At 57.1% G+C, this 20,250-nt stretch overlaps 1 protein-coding gene across 1 annotated transcript in view; it reads left to right on the forward strand.

The window, feature by feature from the left end:
* Window positions 1-3,516: 3,516 nt before the first annotated feature.
* Window positions 3,517-20,250, forward strand: part of PXDN (peroxidasin) — a 78,074-nt gene continuing 61,340 nt past the window's right edge. The window contains exon 1 of the mRNA XM_069495276.1: window positions 3,517-3,728. Within this exon, the coding sequence (XP_069351377.1) occupies window positions 3,529-3,728 (200 nt within the window). The 5' untranslated portion in view covers window positions 3,517-3,528. The remainder of the gene's footprint in view (window positions 3,729-20,250) is intronic.

A 20,250-nucleotide genomic window follows, 5' to 3' on the forward strand; every position in this document is an offset into this window, starting at 1 on the left:
GGGTGCCCGGCTGTACCCGGGAGCTCCGTGCTGGGGGCAAAATGATCCAAAGTGTCACAAACACTGGGATTTTTCTGAGGACTCCTAAACAAACTCAGCGCAGAGAATGCTCAGGTCTCATCTGGCTGTTTCCAAAGCACCGCCCACCCCTGGTCAGTGCCAGGCAGACGCAGAGCTGCCAGGCTGCCTGAGAGCTGTCCTGGTCATCTGGGGACGGGCAGAGACGCATGCGGTGCAGCTTGTTGCCGTCATTCAAAAATGGACGTTCTAGTCCCTCCCCAGGGCTCCCGGTCACGGCGGGGGGGGGGGGGGGGGCGGGCAGGGTGCGCGGCACAGAAACCTCACCTCAGGGCTTTGCGGAGCGGCTGCGGCGCCAGACAGGAACCTGTGCTGGGAGGCGGGCACAGGGCCTGCCGGAGTCGCGGGCGGGGAGGGCATGCAGTTGATCTGGGGCTAAAAGCTGAGCAGGAGTTTGCCCAGCAGAAACGCTGGAGTTACTCGGTGTCTGGTGGCTGGGGAGGAGGCGCGTGGGACCAGGACCTGAGCTCCGCGCCCCGCTGCACTGGAGGGGCCCAGAGCCGCCTGCACGGGCAGCAGCAGGTGGGGACGAACCACGCCACCTGGAGGCAGGGCCCACGGGGGCCTCTCAGTGCTGGTCCAGGGCCGTGGGGAGGCCAGAACCCCAGTACCGGTCAGCAGCTACGGGAAGGGGCAGGAGCCTGCCTCGGGGACACCTGTGTCTCCTCAGTGCCCGGGACACCTGGATGTCTTGCTAAGTGTCTCCAGATGACCGGGAAGGTGATCACACGCTTACAGGGATACCGGCTGCAACCACACACAGCAGCCTGGGTGCCACTTGCGTAAACACGACACCTGGGAGAGCCTGTGCTGTGTAAGAAAGAATTTGGTCTTTTTCCTGGGACAGAGCGTCTACACCCTCGGAATTTCCCAGGTTACAGGGGCGTCTGTTACTCCTGGCCGGCCGTCAGTCTCGTCTGAGTTGACGCTGATGGGGACACGCAGGCTGAGGGCTGGTCCCCAGCAAGACGGGCCATGAGGGAGGGGCGGGGAGCACCCCGGTGTCAGCCCGGCCTCCAGAGGGGAGGGAGGCTGGAGACTCGGGGCTCAACCTCATGGCCAGTGGGTTCCTCAGTCCCGCTCAGGCAGGGACACCCTAACAAAACCCTGGGCACCAAAGCTCAGTGGAGCCGCCCGGCTGAGCAGGTGGAGGTGCCAGGATGGTGACAGGCCCTGGTTCCACAAGGCAAGGACACAGCGGTTCTGCATGTGGGAACCTCCGGACCTCGCCCCGGTGTCTCTTCATTTTGAGGATCCAGGTGGGCGTCCCTTATAATAAAGCCGCCATCGTGACGTGGCACTTTGCCCTGTGAATAGTTCTAGCACGCTGTCGACCCAGAGGGGATCCTGGGAACCTCTGAATTTGTAACCAGCTGGTCAGAGTGTGGGTGTCCTGAGGCCCCCCGAACTCTCAGCTGGTGCTGACAGGAGGCCTGTGTTGCTGGGGTCCACCTGTGCCCCCCGGGGTCTGCCCTAAGTCCAGGCAGTCAGTGCCCGCAGTCGAGTAGGACGCTGCCCACACCACTGCTCGGCCCACTGTTGGTGACTCCCACCAGGTGTTCCGCCCTGATGGAAACTTAGGAAAATTATTCTTGCACATGGCCCTGGTCCTGCACAGACTCTGCAGTCAAACCTAACAAGGTCCCCTGTGCAGGCAGCCCCTGAGGTGGTCCCCAGTGGTCCGGCCTCCTGCGGTTGACCCTCTCAGGTGATGCCTGTTAGGTCCAGAGCCGAGACTCGAAGCCTCAAGTGTAGTAAAATGTTTATTTTGAGTATCTGGGTGCAGACGGGTGGAGGCCAAAGAGCGTCTACCCTGAGGGAGGGGGAAGTCTTGGGTTTTATGGAGGGTTTTTCAGGGGGGAGCGAGTATCTGGGACAGAACAGGCACTGTAATTTTTTTTTTTTTTAAATAACTAGTCTCTGAGACCCCTGTCTCAGTCTCATCTTGCAGAGATAAGGGAGTAGGGCAGCTCCCTCCTTATCAGGGGGAGGAGTGCTGACTGCCGCTGTCTGTGAGGTTTATAATCTCTGGGACTCTCCAGACTCCTGCGGCTATGGCTTTATAAACCTCAGTTTGCTATTAACCGCATTCCGTCCCATGTATATTTTTCGAGTTCCTGCCTGGAACCAACCTAACAATGCCCTGTCTTGGAGCGTGAGCGTGGACAGGAGCCCGCAAGGGTGATGGGGGCCACGTCTCCCTCGAGGCTAGAAGACCTGGTTTCTGTCCTGTGCTCTCAATTTCTTTCTCTTCCTTGGAATGCTTTCTCTGGGAGCCTGCGGGCTTGTCCTGTGTGCAGACCACAGAGACCCGCATGCAGGAAGTGAAGTCTGGCCCTTAGAAGCCGCGGCCTGGCCAAGAAGGCACCTGCGATCTCCTGAGAGCCTGAGCGTGGCCCTCCCGGCAAGCCTGGCCCCAGGTGGTGGACCTTCAGAACTGTGCAAGACACCCGGGTTTGCTAACTGTCCCTGGCCAGTCCCACTGCAGTTGCCTTCAGACACGCGGCAGCAGAACACAGTCTGCGGGACACGACAGACCTAGAGCAGACCCTGGCGACGCTCTCCGAATCTGGCACTTGGTAACCCTGTCACTGTGGACAAACAGCTCAGCCTTGCTTCCCCTGGCTACACAACGGAGAGAACGTGTGGAGGTGTTAGAATGCAACCATTAAGTGCACGTATTTTTAATCCTTTCCAACTCTTCCGTTGTCTCCACACACCCCCACTTGGGTGGGTCCCCAGTCCCACCAGGAGGAGCTCCAAAGTGTGCCAGGCACCCCCAGTGCGCTTCGCGGGGAGGAGCCTGCACAGACGATCTTGCTCTCCCAACAGGGCCCGAGCGGTGGGCAGAGAGCAGGTGGTTCCCGCCCGGAGCCCGACGCCCCTTCTGAGCCGGTGCAGCGCCCGGGGATGGGCTCCTGGGGCCTGGGGAGAGGGAGAGGGAGAGGGAGACAGAGCAGCAGCAGCGAGAGCGCTGGGAACCGCGCCGGGACCGGTAAGACTCCAAAGTGTTACAAAACAGCAACGCGCCAACGAGACAGCCCTACTGCACGCACGTAAAACCGCGGGTAAACGAGGTGGAGATACTCGACTTACCCCTCCCCCCAGGTCCCGCGTGCAGAATCCGGGATTCAACCCGGGTCCCGACGCTCTCCCCTGCACCCCGGGGCGGCCCCGCCGAGAGGTCCCCGCGATGCGGTGCCCTCACCGCGCCATCTCCGGCCTGGGCGCCGCGCGGGGGATGGGGGCGCAGCCGGACGCCGCCGCCCCAGGTCCTCGCCCGGCCCCGCCCTCGGGGATTCGGAGGGGGAAGGGAGGAGCCGCGCGCATGTGCACAGCTGGCGCCCCCCGCCCCCTGCGCACAGCTGGGACGTGGGCCGCGGCCAGGCGGGCGCAGTCCGAGCCCGCCGCGTCGGTCCGAGCGCCCGAGGTCCGTCCGCGCCGTCGGCCATGGCCGCGCGCCCCGCGAGCCCCGCGCGCCGCTGCCTGCTGGCGCTCGTGCTGTGGTGCGGCTGGGGGGCGCTGGCCGCGGTCGCCCCGAAGCCGGGCGCCGGGTGTCCGAGCCGCTGCCTGTGCTTCCGCACCACGGTGCGCTGCATGCATCTGCTGCTGGAGGCGGTGCCCGCCGTGGCGCCGCAGACCTCCATCCTGTGAGTGCGCCGGGGTCCGGGGGTCTGGGGGCGCGGGGGGCGCGGGCTCGGGGCGCAGCGGGGATCCGGGACCTGTGGGTCCGGGGTCCATGGAGCTCACGGGCCCAGGGATTCTGGGGTCACGGGCAGCGCGAGGAGCCTGGGGGCCGGGGCGCGGGAGGGTCCCGGCTCGGGGCGTGGGGGGATCGGGGCGTCGGGCGGGCGTGGGGCCCGCTGGGCCTTTGTCCGCCTTGGCCGGGACGCGGGGGGCGGGCCTGATCGCGCGGCCCGGGGAGCCGCCTTTGTTCCGAGCTAGGAATCCCCGCCGCGAGCCGCCAGGGAAAGCCCCGCTCGTCTCCCGCCGCTCCTTCTGCTCGGCCCCATTGCCCTGCGGGTCCTCTCAGGGGCCCCCTCCCCGCCTCCGCGCCCCTGCTTGCCCAGCCCCCCAACCCCTCACCTCCCCCAGCGCGGCGCCCCCGCCCCCGCCGCTCCGAGTGCTGTTCGTTCCCCTCCCCCGCTCTTCCTCCCCCTTCCTCCTCCTCCTCGGGCCTCCTGCCCCCGCGCGTTCCCCTCTTCCGCAGCGAGGTGCCCACCCCGAGCCCCCTGCTCTGGGGAGCCTCCTTCGCGGATCTCGGGTACCTGCGGCCGCGGCACCCCACGCTTAGGGCCTCGCATCCGCCCCGGGCGCCGGGAGCCTGCGGTCCCCCGGGGAGGGAGGGGCCGGGGTTCCCTGGGGCTTTCCCTGCCCGGGGCGAGCCGGGCGGGGTTCCCGGGAGGGGCCGGCGGCGGATCGCCGAGTGTGGGGCTGCGGGGTCTGGACTGGGCCGGGCCGGCGCTAGTTTGTGCTCGGGGTGCCCCTTTCCTTTCGTTTCTAACCTGGGCGGCCGCGCGCGGACGAGCAGACTCCCCGGCACTTGGCCCGCACGTCGCTACACTCGGTCCCGCGCTGCGCCCGGGGAGGGGTCCGCGGACCCGAGTGTGGCCAGAGTTCCCTGCGGGCCCCGCTGGGTTCTGGTGCGAACTGAATCAGAAACTTTCGGACTCTGGAACCACGGGCTGCGCTTCAGGCGCAGACTACAGCCGGCGTCCGGCAGCTGCCGTCCTGCGTGCCAAAAATAGTTTTCACTTTTCTTCGCTGAGCCAGAGGACTTTCTGGCACCGCTGGAGAGTCTGCAAAAGTTGTAAAAATTTGAGCGAACTATTCAGGAAGTGGGCGGTCGGTGTGTTACCTCCAAAGCCAAGCTCTGGGACAGACCGCAGCTCCGGCCCTTCCCGCAGGGTCCCGGGCGGGGGTTGGGGGGCGCCGGGCTCCTGAGCCCGTGGAACCGCCTTCCAGAGAGAGTGAGGGGCCCGCCAGGCCGGTGTCTGAGGGCATCTCGCCAAAAGCAGGCTTTTAAAATGGGGCTGGGCGTGGGGAGGGAGTCTTTGGATGGGGATACTTTAATTTTGCAGTACTTTTTTGAGTCAGTGGAAAAAAGTTGGACCCTGGAGCATTTATTTACATGTGGTCAAAGTCTAATACTTGTACTGTGCTTTGCCCCCAAATATTAATTGCTTTTTGAAAGTAATGTTTGAATACGAGTGTTGTGGGGTGTTTTGTAGAACAAAAATGAGGCCCTCTGTTGTGCGTGGCGTGGTGCTCTACAGAAACCCGACAACTTGTGAGCACAGCGGAGTGGACGGGGTGACCACAGCCAGCACCTGCAGATACCCTGAAAGCAGGTTTGCAGGAGTTTGTTCCTTACACTTCCCTGGGTTTTTGTGAAGCAGGGCTCTAGGGGCGGAGCGAGCTCTCTCTTGCTCATATTGTGGACAGGAGGGAAGAGGGTAGAGCCGGCAGCCGGAGTCGGCTCTTGGACTGACATGTTCCAGCCGACATCTGGCACGGCAGTTGTCCCCTGGGAGGACATGCGTGTGTAGCCGTGTGGACCGAGGGCACGGGGCACAGGCTTTGGGGAATGAAGAGGAAGCAGTCGCGTGGGATGCACCTGGGGGTAGGAGGAGGACCGTCCTGTGGGGGCTGCACGGTGGGGTGTGCTGGGGGCCGGATCTGGTAGGGTCCAGGGTGGCGCTGCTGGGCAAGACACGGTCATGCGTTCAGTCCCACACGTGCAGACACGCTCACGGTCAGTTCTCTCCCAGGTCTCTGCTCTCGCGTGTATGCTACTATTTTCTGTTATAAAACATTACTTGGGGGAAATTGGGAACAGAAAGATAGGAGAATGAAGAACCTGGCCCCAAAGTCAGGCCCTCCAGCCATCGCACTGTCCCTTTGCTTCCAAGCCCTCGTCCCCACACCGGCCTCCCGAGGAAACTGAGTCAGAATCACCCGAAAGCATCCTGCCCCAGCCCCGGTGCCTCAGGAGTGGGTTTGAGCCGGGCCTCCAGTTGGACAGTTTCGTTTGCTGTTTGGGGCTGCAGAAAGCGACGGTCTGAGCACCCTGCGATGCAGGACCGAGCCCGGAGGGCTGAAAGGGCACCGTGGTCTCCGGCCAGCGGAGCAGAGGCCCTGTGGCATCTGGGTCTGGGGCTCTGGTTTTGCCGGTGGAGGTGCCTGCAGGACCCGGCCAGTGGATAGTACTCCGTTCGGCTGGGAAGGTTTTGTAGAAAGACAGTAGTTTTTCATGCGGTGTTACACTACAGCCGCACTGCAGTAGAAGTTTGTCACAGAACAGTTGAATATTAGCCGGAAAGCTGCCTCTCTCTCTGCCCCCTCCTTCCCTCCTCTCAACCCCACCTTCTTGGGGAGGAGATTTGAAGCCTTCCCGGTCAGCAGTGCTGGAATGCCGGCCTGCCTCCCGCTCCCAACCCTTGCTCTTCTCTGCAGCCTCCACTGTGGGGGTCACACCAGCGTCCACAGCACAGTCCAGGTGCTCCCGGGCCACGCGCCGCCCAAGTGCAGTCACAGAAGGCCTGGCTGGAGGGCGCTCAGGGTGGCGCTCGGGGAAGGCCCAGGGAGGGGCTTTGCCGGAAACCCCGGGGCAGGCCCCTCACCGCAGCCCCAGGCCTGCAGCGCTAGGCTGGCTCCCTGCTACTCCGTTGGTTTGCCAGACAGCTGTTCCCACATTCCTGTTTTCTCACCGCCTGCTGGTGTCTGGGCCTGTGCTGCATTCGGGTCTGGACGACCAGCTTTAAACAGGACCGGATTCCACCCTCATGGACTTGTCAGCCCAGCGGGGGCCCTAGAGAGTGAGGGGCTTCCAGTGGAGTGACAAGGACGACTGTGCAGGTGCTCCCAGGGCTGCATGGGACCGGCAGGGCCGAGGGGCGCTCGGGACACTGCACCCTTGGAGGTCTGGGACCCCTTCCAGCCTGTGTCCACGGGGGTGGAAGGTCCCCCTGTGACCACTTCGTGAGTCCCCACCTACCTGCGCCTCCCACAGGCCCCTCTGGGGGTCAGGACCCACAGGGGGAGAAGTGAGTCTCTGGGCCATGTAACTGGCTCACTCTGTGCCTGGAGACCTTGTCCCCAGAATCGTGGTTACCCCATCTCTGTCATCCTCCTTGGAGCTTCCCCAGAACTGGCTTTGAGGAGAATCTAATTTTCCCACCAATTTCCCGTGTGAAATTGGTCCCTCTTTGGAGAGGAGAGCCCTTCCTCACACTTGCTTTGAGGCGGAAACTGCTGCGTGGGGTGGGCGGGCGGCTGGGCCCAGCTCCGAGCACTTTCCACGCTGCGGATGCCCCTCTCCTGACCCTGTCCTCTGGGGACACTCTCAGCCCCAGGGACAGGGACAGGAAGGCCAGGCCCTCTGCTCCTTTGGCAGACCTGCAGCGGTTGGGACGTTGTGTGTGTCAGTGACGGCTCTCTGTGGGCCAGCAGCTCCCCAGGGTGAGGACTGGATTGCTGAGTGGTCAAACCCCGTGTGCCACACGCCACCTGCACACGGACCCCGTGTATCACCTGTACACGGACCCCGAGTGCCGCACGCCACCTGCACACAAACAACTCAGCATAGATAGATACGTTGGTTTTTCTGGTGCTTAAAATAATACCACTGGTGGCTTAAAACCTTTCTAACTTGATAATTCTGGTGATTTATGTTTTCTTTGTCTTGAGGTTATTTTGCAAAATAGACATATTTTTCACCTAGTCACTTGATTTCCCTCCAGATCCGCAAAGTCCACAAACAAAATAGGTAAAGCCTGAGCGGTTTCTCAACCGAATGTTACCCATGTGACTGAAGTTGCAACTGGCAACGACGTCGAGTAACAATGTGCTGGTTGTTGCCTGGTTAGGCCTGGCATTCCTCTCCTGGCCCGGATCCCTGTGCCTGGTACTTGGTAATTAGTTTCTCTGTTCTGGAGGCTGTTGTCTTTCTCCCCCACATACGGCTGTCCTGATGCAGAGGTTGGGAAGCGCCCAGGAGCAGCCTGGCCTGCCCGGGATCTGCTTGCTCAGACCCTCTGGGTCCCGGGGCCTCTCTGTGGCGCTGGCAGGGTTTACTCTGAGCTCCTTTGAGGGTGGTGTGTTCGGGCCTGATGCAGGCTGGATGTCAGCTCGCTGAAGCCAGGGCCCTGCCGTGTCCCTGTCTAGGTGACCTGCCCACCTGAGGAGCTCAGGGGCGGGGTGTTTACTGGAAGGCCAGCCTTACCTGCCCCCTCCCCCAGAGGCTTCCAGGGAGCCTGCAGGGTGATCGGTCCTTTGTTCTATAGCCAGGCCTGAAGTAGAAGCTTAACCAAGGACTGGTACTCCCTGACTTGACCTCTGGACTTAAGAAAAAACTCAGCCTTGTCAGACGTAATTGACGTTTGAAAAGGTGCCTCTATTTCAAGACTCTTGGTGAGCTGTGACGCCTCTGCTCCTGTGAGACTGTCCCTGCAGTCCAGCGGTCACGGTGGTGGCATGTGCTTGAACCCCCAGTTCCCTGCTTCTTGGTAGCCCCTCCGCCGCCCAGCCCTGCTTTCCGCATTTGCAGTTTTGCGTCCGGTTCCCCGCTTGGATCACCTCTGTCTGATCTTGGCACGTCCGAGTAAATACTGCACACAGGGTGACTTGAGAAGCAGTTCCTGCTCTTCAATTTGTTGAAAGAATGTGGGTAAAATTGCTTTTATTTCTTTCTTAAATGTCTGGTGGCATTTCCCAGTGGGGCCACCCAGTCTGAGAGTTGTCATTGTGGGAGGGCTTTAAACTACAATTTCAGTGTCTTCCATGAATGAAAGGCCATCAGGGTAGCTATGTCTTCTTCTGTGAACTTCGGTAAGCTGTGTTTTCCAAGGAACTCGTCCATTTGACCTAAGTGGTTAAAGTTTTCATCATAAAGTTCTTCCGTATCGTCTGAAGAGTCTGTAGTGACGTCACTGCTCTTATGCTGATGTTAGAAATTTGTATCTTCTCTGTTTTTGTCCCTAATTAGTCTGGCTAAAGGTTTGTTAGTTTTATTGATCTTCACAAAAACCCAACTTTTGGATCCATTGATTTTCCTCTTTTGTTGTTTCCCTGATTTCTGCTCCGATCTCTGCTATTTCCTTTCTTCTACTTTGGGTTTAATTTGCTCTTCCAGTTTATTAAGATGGAAGTTGAGGCTATTGCGTTGAGATATTTCTTCTTTTCTAATAGATATTTAGTGTTATAAACATTGTTCTTATTTTCATTCTGCTCAAAATTCTTTTTAATTTCCCTCTTATTTTCTTTGCTGACCCACGGGTTATTTGGTATTGTGTTATTTGATTTCTGAATATTTGGGGATTTTTCTAAACGTCTTTCTGCTCTTTCTTTCTCATTTATTCCATCATAGAAAGAGAGTACACGTTGTGTGACTTAGATCCTTTTAAATTTATTGAGACTTGTTTTGTGGCATAGAATGTGTCTTAATTAGGAAATGGTCCTTGTGTACCAGAAAGGATGTGTGTTCTGCTGCTGTTGGGTGGAGCATTCTGTGATGTCGGTGAGGTCAGGTTGGTTGATAGTGTTCTTATCTTCGGTATCTTAACTGATTTTCTGTCTACTTGTTCTGCCAATTAGGGAGAGAACAGTATTGAAATGGCTGATTATAATTGTGAATTTGCCTATTTCTTCCTGAAGTTTTGTCAGATTTTGCTTTGTGTATGTAGAAGTTATGTTGTGAAGAGGCTAAATGTTAAGGATTCTTATTGATGAATTTACTCTTTTATCAATACAGAACGGTTTCCTTTATTCTTGGTAACAGTCTTTGCTCTGAAATCTACTTTGTCTAGTATTAATATTGCCAATCCATCTTTCTTTGATTAGTGTTAGCACACTATATTTTTTTTTTTTTTTTTTTTTTTTTGAGACAGAGTCTCGCTTTGTTGCCCGGGCTAGAGTGAGTGCCGTGGCGTCAGCCTAGCTCACAGCAACCTCAAACTCCTGGACTTAAGCGATCCTACTGCCTCAGCCTCCCGAGTAGCTGGGACTACAGGCATGCGCCACCATGCCCGGCTAATTTTTTGTATATATATATATTTTAGTTGTCCATATAATTTCTTTCTATTTTTAGTAGAGACGGGGTCTCACTCTTGCTCAGGCTGGTCTCGAACTCCTGACCTCGAGCGATCCACCCGCCTCGGCCTCCCAGAGTGCTAGGATTACAGGCGTGAGCCACCGCGCCCGGCCAGCACACTATATTTTTCCATCCTTGTTTTTAGCTTATTTATGTCTTTATATTCAAAGTACATTTCTTGTAGGCAGCTTGTAGGTGGATTTTGCATTTTATCCGATTTGACAACCTCTGCATTTTAATTTCAGTATTTAGACTGTTCACTTTTAGTGTGATAATTGGTATGCTTGGGTCTAAATCTCTCATCTTGCTATTTGTCACATCTGTTCTGTTTCTTTTTCTTACGTTTCTGCCTTCTTTTGAGTTAAATATATCTTTAAAAATTATTTTATTGTATTTTATTTTGGCTACTAGCTGTAAACCTTTTGTTGTTATTTCAGTAGGTTGTTTAGGATTTATACTATATACCGTAATATTTTATCGCAACTTATCTCCAATTACAGTGCTACAGACACGGTGTAGGAGTCTCACAGTAGGACTCAGGCACCCGCATTTCACTGTGCTTTAAACAGATGCTGTGCGCTTCTTACAAATTGGAGGTTTGTAGCAGCCCGGTGTCCAGCAAGTGCATTCATGTCATTTTTCCAACAGCAGGTGCTCACTTTGTGTCTGTCACAGTTTGGTAATTCTTGCAAAATTTCAAACCCTTTCATTATTGTGGTATCTGTTGTGGTGATCCATGAATAGTGGTCTTTGGTGTTACTGCTACAATCGTCTTGGCACCGCCTGCCCCGGAGTGTCAGGTGGCAAACTTGATCGATACCTGTGGTGTGGGTCTGAATGCTCCACTGACAGCCCCCACCCCCAACCCCGCCCCCGTCTCTGTCCCTCTCCTCGGGCCGCCCTCTTCCCTGAGACACAGCAATATTGAAATTAGGACCATCGATCACCCTACAGTGACCTTTAAGTGTTCAAGTGAGTGGAAGAGCCACACGTCTCTCTCTTTAAATTGAAAGCTAGAAGTGACGACGCTTGGTGAGGAAGGCGTGTCACCTGGTGAAGTCAAGATAGTCTGAAAGTCAGGCCTCTTTTGCCAGATGGTTAACCACGTTGTGAATGCAAAGGACAGTTCTTGAAGGAAACTGGAATTGCTACTCCTATGAACACACGAATGATAAGAAAGTGAAACAGCCTTATTGCTGATGTGGAGAAAGTTTGGTGTGGACAGAAGATCAAACCAGCTACGACGTTCCCATAAGCCAAAGCCTAACCGAGAGCAAGGTCCTGACTCTCTTCAGTTTTCTGAAGGCTGAGAGAGGTGAGGAAGCTGCAGAAGGAAAGTTTGAAGCCAGCAGAGGCTGGTTCCCAAGGTGTAAGGAACGAAGCCGTCTCCACAACGTAAACTACAAGGCGGAGCAGCAGGTGCTGACGTAGATGCTGCAGCAAGTCACCCAGAAGATCAGGTAAGAGAATTGCTGGAAGTAGCTTCACCAAACAGCAGATTGTTCGTGTGGATGGGACAGCTTCTGTTAGAAGGAGATGCCATCTGGGACTGTCATAGCTACAGAGGAGAAGTCAATGCCTGGCTTCAAAGCTTCGAAGGACAGGCTGACTCTCCCATTAGGGGCCAATGCAGCAGGTGACTTCATGTTAAAGCCACTGCTCATTTACCATTCCAGAAACTCTAGGACACTTCAGAATTGTGCTAAATCTACTCTGCCTGTGCTCTGTAGATCAGCGGTCCCCAATCACTTTGCACTGGGGACCAGTTTTGTGGAAGACTGTCTTTTCACAGACCAGGGTGGGGATGGTTTTGGGATGATTCAAGTGCATCATATTTACTGTGCACTCAAACCTCTCTGCCAATGATGATCTGTATCTGCAGCCGCTCCCCAGGGCTGGCATCACCGCTCAGCCCCACCTCGGATCCTCAGGCGTTAGATTCTCGTAAGGAGCAACCTGGATCCCTCCATGCACGGTTTACAGCAGGGTTCTGGCTCCTGTGAGAGCCTGATGCCAGGGCTGATCTGACAGGAGGCGGAGCCCAGGTTGTGATTGGAGCAATGGGGAGCGGCTGTAAATGCAGATGAAGGTTCGCTTGCTCACCTGCCACTCACCTGCTGCTGTGGTTCCTAACAGGCCACGGACCTGTACCGGTCCACATCCCATTGGTTGGGGACCACAGCTGCAAAGGGAACAGCAAGGCTTGGATGATAGCACATCTGCTCACAGCGTGGTTTACTGAATCTGCTAAGCCTACAACCTATGCTCACCTTTGTTCCGTTGATAACACTTCTGCTTTTAAGATTTTCTCCTTATTACTGGTTTTGAGTAATGTGATTTTTATAGCATCTGTGTGGCTTTCTTCACGGTTCTCATGCCTGTTTTTTTTTTATTTAAACCTTGGATCTGCGGGTTTATAGTTTTCATCAAATTTGGAAAATTGTAGGGTATTAATTCTTCAAATACATTTTCTGTCTGCACCTCTGTCTCCTCTCCCTGGCAGATTCCGGTCACCTGTATACGAGGTCAGAGTTCACTCAAGCACTGTTCAATTTTTTGTTACTATCTTTTTCTCTGTGTGTTTCATTTTGGGTAGTTTCTATTTTAATGTCTTCGAAGCAACAAGTCTTTTTTTCTGCAATGTCTTATTCGCTGTTAATCCAATGTATTTTCTTTTCTTTCTTTTTTTTTTTTTCACTGTTTTTGCATATTTTTGATGATTGCGTGACTCCCCGCTGGAGCACCAGCTCCACGAGGAGGGGACGCTGTGTCTCAGGGTATTAACACCTGCCCGTGGGGTTCTACACTTCGGAGTCCTCCCGGGCAGGTGCTTGGAGAAAGCTGCTTCTCAGTCGTGCTGGGAACGAGGATCTAACACGTGCTGCTCCCAGAAGCCCTGACGATTGTCACATCCACTGCCCTGCCTGGTGTGAGCTCTGAGCCCACACGCCATCCTGCCGTCTAGGCACACGACCAGCTCTCCCTGCCACCCTGCCGTGTCTCCTGGGGCAGCCACGAGAGCCCTTCACCCTCCTTCCTGCAGATACAGCCCAAGTCTGTTCTCAAACCCCCGACACTGAAGTCTATCATGGGCATCGTGTGGAGTCAACAGTGTCCACGAAGACAGAAATTTTCCCTGAAAGTCTCCAACGACCCCAGCTCAGGACCTCTTGGCCAGAGCTGGGTCACACGCACACTTGCCCTGGCCCCAAAGGCCCCCAAACATCTGTGGTTCCCTGCAGGGAGTGGGAGAGAGCAAGGCAGTGTGCTTCCCTGATGGCATGGGGACGACCCATGCACACTGCGGGGACCTGCCAGCTGGCACAGGTGAGACAGGTTCTACCTTGGACAAGGGCCGACGCCCTGGGAGGGCAGAAGTGCAGCGTGGCTCAGAGAAGCTTCCCAGGTGCCCTGGAGTCATGCGATGTATGTGAAGCGACTTCTGGCGTAAGGCTCCCTCTGGCCTAAGGCTCCCTCACTGAGGCTGCTGTTCGGGCTCTGCCCTCCGGAGTGAGCCCTTCCGTGTGGAATGAGGTGACCGCCATGGCTCACGGCTTTCCCACATTCTCTCGTGCCGAGGGGTGGAGGTTTACTGAAGGCTTTCCCACATTCTCTCGTGCCGAGGGGTGGAGGTTTACTGAAGGCTTTCCCACATCCGCCACGTGAGCAAGTCCCTCCTGGGTGTGAGCCTGCTGGTGCTGGACTAGGGGGAGCCACGTTCGAAAGCATCTGACACTCAGTGCCCTGATTAGGCCTTTCTCTGATACGGACATTCGGATGGAGAGTGAAGCGAGAGCTACTTCTGAAGGCTTTCCCACATTCCCTGTACGTCTAAGGCCTTTCTGTGCTGTGAGCTTTCCGGTGCTGAACAAATAGAGATGAGCTAAAGGCTGTTCCATGTGTGCTGCACTGAGGAGGCCTTTCTTCTACCTGGCAAACCTTACGGGGGCGAACAAGTGAGGCCCTTCCACGACAGCTTTCGCAAGTGAGGCCCTTCCACGACAGCTTTCGCAAGTGAGGCCCTTCCATGATGGCTTTCCATGCTGGCTGCTCTCGTGAGGCCTTTCTCCAGTGTAAAACTCGGGTGCCCAGTGAGGCAGGGGATGCTGCTGTAGGTTTTCCTGCATCCGACGCACACGTGGCCTTAATGTAGCGCGAGCGCTGGTGGTGTTGGATGAGGTTGCAGCTGTGACTGAAGGCTTTCCCACGGTCGCTGCACTCACGGCCTTTCTCCTGCACGAGTGTGTGTGATGCGTGAGCGTGGGTTTGTGGACAGAGACTCCGCACGGTCGCTGCACTCACGGCCTTTCTCCTGCACGAGTGTGTGTGATGCGTGAGCGTGGGTTTGTGCACAGAGACTCCGCACGGTCGCTGCACTCACGGCCTTTCTCCTGCACGAGTGTGTGTGATGCGTGAGCGTGGGTTTGTGCACAGAGACTCCGCACGGTCGCTGCACTCACGGCCTTTCTCCTGCACGAGTGTGTGTGATGCGTGAGCGTGGGTTTGTGCACAGAGACTCCGCACGGTCGCTGCACTCACGGCCTTTCTCCTGCACGAGTGTGTGTGATGCACGAGTGTGGGTTTGTGCACAGAGACTCCGCACGGTCGCTGCACTCACGGCCTTTCTCCTGCACGAGTGTGTGTGATGCGTGAGCGTGGGTTTGTGCACAGAGACTCCGCACGGTCACTGCACTCACGGCCTTTCTCCTGCACGAGTGTGTGTGATGCACGAGCGTGGGTTTGTGGACAGAGGCTCCGCACGGTCGCTGCACTCACGGCCTTTCTCCTGCACGAGTGTGTGTGAAGCGTGAGCGTGGGTTTGTGCACAGAGACTCCGCACGGTCACTGCACTCACGGCCTTTCTCCTGCACGAGTGTGTGTGGTGCGTGAGCGTGGGTTTGTGCACAGAGACTCCGCACGGTCGCTGCACTCACAGCCTTTCTCCTGCACGAGTGTGTGTGATGCGTGAGCGTGGGTTTGTGGACAGAGACTCCGCACGGTCGCTGCACTCACGGCCTTTCTCCTGCACGAGTGTGTGTGAAGCGTGAGCGTGGGTTTGTGCACAGAGACTCCGCACGGTCGCTGCACTCACGGCCTTTCTCCTGCACGAGTGTGTGTGAAGCGTGAGCGTGGGTTTGTGCACAGAGACTCCGCACGGTCGCTGCACTCACAGCCTTTCTCCTGCACGAGTGTGTGTGATGCGTGAGCGTGGGTTTGTGGACAGAGACTCCGCACGGTCACTGCACTCACGGCCTTTCTCCTGCACGAGTGTGTGTGATGCGTGAGCGTGGGTTTGTGCACAGAGACTCCGCAGGTCGCTGCACTCACGGCCTTTCTCCTGCACGAGTGTGTGTGAAGCGTGAGCGTGGGTTTGTGCACAGAGACTCCGCACGGTCACTGCACTCACGGCCTTTCTCCTGCACGAGTGTGTGTGATGCGTGAGCGTGGGTTTGTGCACAGAGACTCCGCACGGTCACTGCACTCACGGCCTTTCTCCTGCACGAGTGTGTGTGATGCGTGAGCGTGGGTTTGTGCACAGAGACTCCGCACGGTCACTGCACTCACAGCCTTTCTCCTGCACGAGTGTGTGTGATGCGTGAGCGTGGGTTTGTGCACAGAGACTCCGCACGGTCGCTGCACTCACGGCCTTTCTCCTGCACGAGTGTGTGTGATGCGTGAGCGTGGGTTTGTGCACAGAGACTCCGCACGGTCGCTGCACTCACGGCCTTTCTCCTGCACGAGTGTGTGTGATGCGTGAGCGTGGGTTTGTGCACAGAGACTCCGCACGGTCACTGCACTCACGGCCTTTCTCCTGCACGAGTGTGTGTGAAGCGTGAGCGTGGGTTTGTGCACAGAGACTCCGCACGGTCGCTGCACTCACAGCCTTTCTCCTGCACGAGTGTGTGTGATGCGTGAGCGTGGGTTTGTGCACAGAGACTCCGCACGGTCGCTGCACTCACGGCCTTTCTCCTGCACGAGTGTGTGTGAAGCGTGAGCGTGGGTTTGTGCACAGAGACTCCGCACGGTCACTGCACTCACGGCCTTTCTCCTGCACGAGTGTGTGTGATGCGTGAGCGTGGGTTTGTGCACAGAGACTCCGCACGGTCACTGCACTCACGGCCTTTCTCCTGCACGAGTGTGTGTGATGCGTGAGCGTGGGTTTGTGCACAGAGACTCCGCACGGTCGCTGCACTCACGGCCTTTCTCCTGCACGAGTGTGTGTGATGCGTGAGCGTGGGTTTGTGCACAGAGACTCCGCACGGTCGCTGCACTCACGGCCTTTCTCCTGCACGAGTGTGTGTGATGCGTGAGCGTGGGTTTGTGCACAGAGACTCCGCACGGTCGCTGCACTCACGGCCTTTCTCCTGCACGAGTGTGTGTGATGCGTGAGCGTGGGTTTGTGCACAGAGACTCCGCACGGTCACTGCACTCACGGCCTTTCTCCTGCACGAGTGTGTGTGATGCGTGAGCGTGGGTTTGTGCACAGAGACTCCGCAGGTCGCTGCACTCACGGCCTTTCTCCTGCACGAGTGTGTGTGGTGCGTGAGTGTGGGTTTGTGCACAGAGACTCCGCACGGTCGCTGCACTCACGGCCTTTCTCCTGCACGAGTGTGTGTGATGCGTGAGCGTGGGTTTGTGCACAGAGACTCCGCACGGTCGCTGCACTCACGGCCTTTCTCCTGCACGAGTGTGTGTGATGTGTGAGCGTGGGTTTGTGCACAGAGACTCCGCACGGTCGCTGCACTCACGGCCTTTCTCCTGCACGAGTGTGTGTGAAGCGTGAGCGTGGGTTTGTGCACAGAGACTCCGCACAGTCGCTGCACTCACGGCCTTTCTCCTGCACGAGTGTGTGTGATGCGTGAGCGTGGGTTTGTGCACAGAGACTCCGCAGGTCGCTGCACTCACGGCCTTTCTCCTGCACGAGTGTGTGTGATGCGTGAGTGTGGGTTTGTGCACAGAGACTCCGCACGGTCACTGCACTCACGGCCTTTCTCCTGCACGAGTGTGTGTGATGCACGAGCGTGGGTTTGTGCACAGAGACTCCGCACGGTCGCTGCACTCACGACCTTTCTCCTGCACGAGTGTGTGTGATGCGTGAGCGTGGGTTTGTGGACAGAGACTCCGCACGGTCGCTGCACTCACGGCCTTTCTCCTGCACGAGTGTGTGTGATGCGTGAGCGTGGGTTTGTGGACAGAGACTCCGCACGGTCGCTGCACTCACGGCCTGTCTCCTGCACGAGTGTGTGTGATGCGTGAGCGTGGGTTTGTGGACAGAGACTCCGCACGGTCGCTGCACTCACAGCCTTTCTCCTGCACGAGTGTGTGTGAAGCATGAGCGTGGGTTTGTGCACAGAGACTCCGCACAGTCACTGCACTCACGACCTTTCTCCTGCACGAGTGTGTGTGATGCGTGAGCGTGGGTTTGTGGACAGAGACTCCGCACAGTCGCTGCACTCACGACCTTTCTCCTGCACGAGTGTGTGTGATGCGTGAGCGTGGGTTTGTGGACAGAGACTCCGCACGGTCACTGCACTCACGGCCTTTCTCCTGCACGAGTGTGTGTGATGCGTGAGCGTGGGTTTGTGCACAGAGACTCCGCACGGTCACTGCACTCACGGCCTTTCTCCTGCACGAGTGTGTGTGATGCGTGAGCGTGGGTTTGTGCACAGAGACTCCGCACAGTCGCTGCACTCACGACCTTTCTCCTGCACGAGTGTGTGTGATGCGTGAGCGTGGGTTTGTGGACAGAGACTCCGCACAGTCACTGCACTCACGGCCTTTCTCCTGCACGAGTGTGTGTGATGCGTGAGCGTGGGTTTGTGGACAGAGACTCCGCACGGTCGCTGCACTCACAGCCTGTCTCCTGCACGAGTGTGTGTGATGCGTGAGCGTGGGTTTGTGCACAGAGACTCCGCACGGTCGCTGCACTCACGGCCTTTCTCCTGCACGAGTGTGTGTGATGCGTGAGCGTGGGTTTGTGGACAGAGACTCCGCACAGTCACTGCACTCACGGCCTTTCTCCTGCACGAGTGTGTGTGATGCGTGAGCGTGGGTTTGTGCACAGAGACTCCGCACGGTCGCTGCACTCACGGCCTTTCTCCTGCACGAGTGTGTGTGATGCGTGAGCGTGGGTTTGTGCACAGAGACTCCGCACGGTCGCTGCACTCACGGCCTTTCTCCTGCACGAGTGTGTGTGATGCGTGAGCGTGGGTTTGTGCACAGAGACTCCGCACAGTCACTGCACTCACGGCCTTTCTCCTGCACGAGTGTGTGTGATGCGTGAGCGTGGGTTTGTGCACAGAGACTCCGCACGGTCGCTGCACTCACGGCCTTTCTCCTGCACGAGTGTGTGTGATGCGTGAGCGTGGGTTTGTGCACAGAGACTCCGCACGGTCGCTGCACTCACGGCCTTTCTCCTGCACGAGTGTGTGTGATGCGCGAGCGTGGGTTTGTGCACAGAGACTCCGCACAGTCGCTGCACTCACGGCCTTTCTCCTGCACGAGTGTGTGTGATGCGTGAGCGTGGGTTTGTGCACAGAGACTCCGCACAGTCGCTGCACTCACGGCCTTTCTCCTGCACGAGTGTGTGTGATGCGCGAGCGTGGGTTTGTGCACAGAGGCTCCGCACGGTCGCTGCACTTGTGTTGCTTCTCTCAGTGGGAATGTCTAGCGCTTCCTTGGTGCAGGCAGGTGACAGACGTCCTCTCCACACTCCTTACCTGTCCATGTCCCTCCATGTGAACTCTGCTTTTAGTAGTGAGTTGACTTCCTTTTTAAGACGTCTCTGCCTGATGGGCATCTATGTGGCCTCTCTTCGGGGGGGCTCTGAGGGGTCTGGGGAGGGAGAGCTCTGCCAGCGGACTTCCCACGGGCTGCGCTGGACGGGCCTCTGTGCCGCGGGCACTCCAGGAGCTGCAGCGATTGTGTTTCTGTGGAAGGGTGCTCCTGTGTGACTCTTCTGGTGTCAGTGACCTGGTGGCAGAGGGCCCAGTCTGGCTGGACGTCTGTGCCATGTTTCCTACGGGAAAAAGCCTTTTTTGATGGAAGGGCCCTGCCACTCTACATGTCTAGGAGGGGCTTCCTCATTCTTTGCTCCACATGGACAAGCAAGACCAGGACCCTCCCATCCTCCGCTCTGCTGACGGGAGTCACATCCACCCTGCTGGGCACCCGGGACTCTTCCTGCTTCTCCAGTTGGGTGAACGCAAGGGCTCTCAGAGGTGTGAGTCCCAGGGAGGCCGTGAGCTCCACATTCTCCGTGTCACGTTGTGGTACAGACGCCTCTGGGCTGCGTGAGGGAGGCCCCCACCCCCAACAGAAGTACATGGACACGTCCTCAGACGTCACTCGGTCCCTTTGGATGTTTCCTCCCAGATCCTGCTGGATTCCAGAGTGGCAGGCCCAGGTGCCCGCCCAGTGCCTCCAGTTGGCAGTGCTGGGATGTATCGTACTCGAAATCCTCGAAACTGAACTCCCGATCTTCTCCCTGGAACCTTTCAGCAGCCTGCAGATCCTGGGGTTTTCCTCCTCCCTCTCTCTGGAGTGGCCAGGCAGCTCGTCGCTGCCCTCCGCCCTGTAGGTCCTTGCTGCCTGGCCTCTGGACGCTCAGCCTCAGTTTCCCTCCTGCAGGGCAGTGCTTGGTCACCCCTTGTTCCCATGGCACAGGGATCCCGTCCCTTGTTGGCTGATGTGCAGTAACTGGAAAACACTTGCTTCATGTCGTTTGTGAGTTTTTCGTTGTGTCAGGACAGCAGGCGTTGTCCTGTTACTCCGCCTTGTCCAGAAGGGACGCACTGCCCACCCACTGTTCTACCTTCTTTAAATTCTTCTGCTCAAGGTGTGGTAAAAATAAATAACAGTTAGAATAAAATAATAACTGAGTTCACATTCCTAAATTCAGATTAAAAAAAAATTAAGAACTAAAGACTATACTCGGATGGTGTTTTCCGTTTGGAAAGCTGTTGTGCCCTGGGCGGTTTGTGCTCCGTTGCCATGATGAGCAACCGCAAATCCCACTGGAGTAAAACAATGTAAGCTCCTCCGCGCGCAGAGTCCAGCGCAGATACTCGAGGTTGGGCAGC

The sequence above is a fragment of the Eulemur rufifrons genome, chromosome 19 (genome assembly GCF_041146395.1).
Source record: "Eulemur rufifrons isolate Redbay chromosome 19, OSU_ERuf_1, whole genome shotgun sequence".
NCBI lineage: Eukaryota > Metazoa > Chordata > Mammalia > Primates > Lemuridae > Eulemur > Eulemur rufifrons.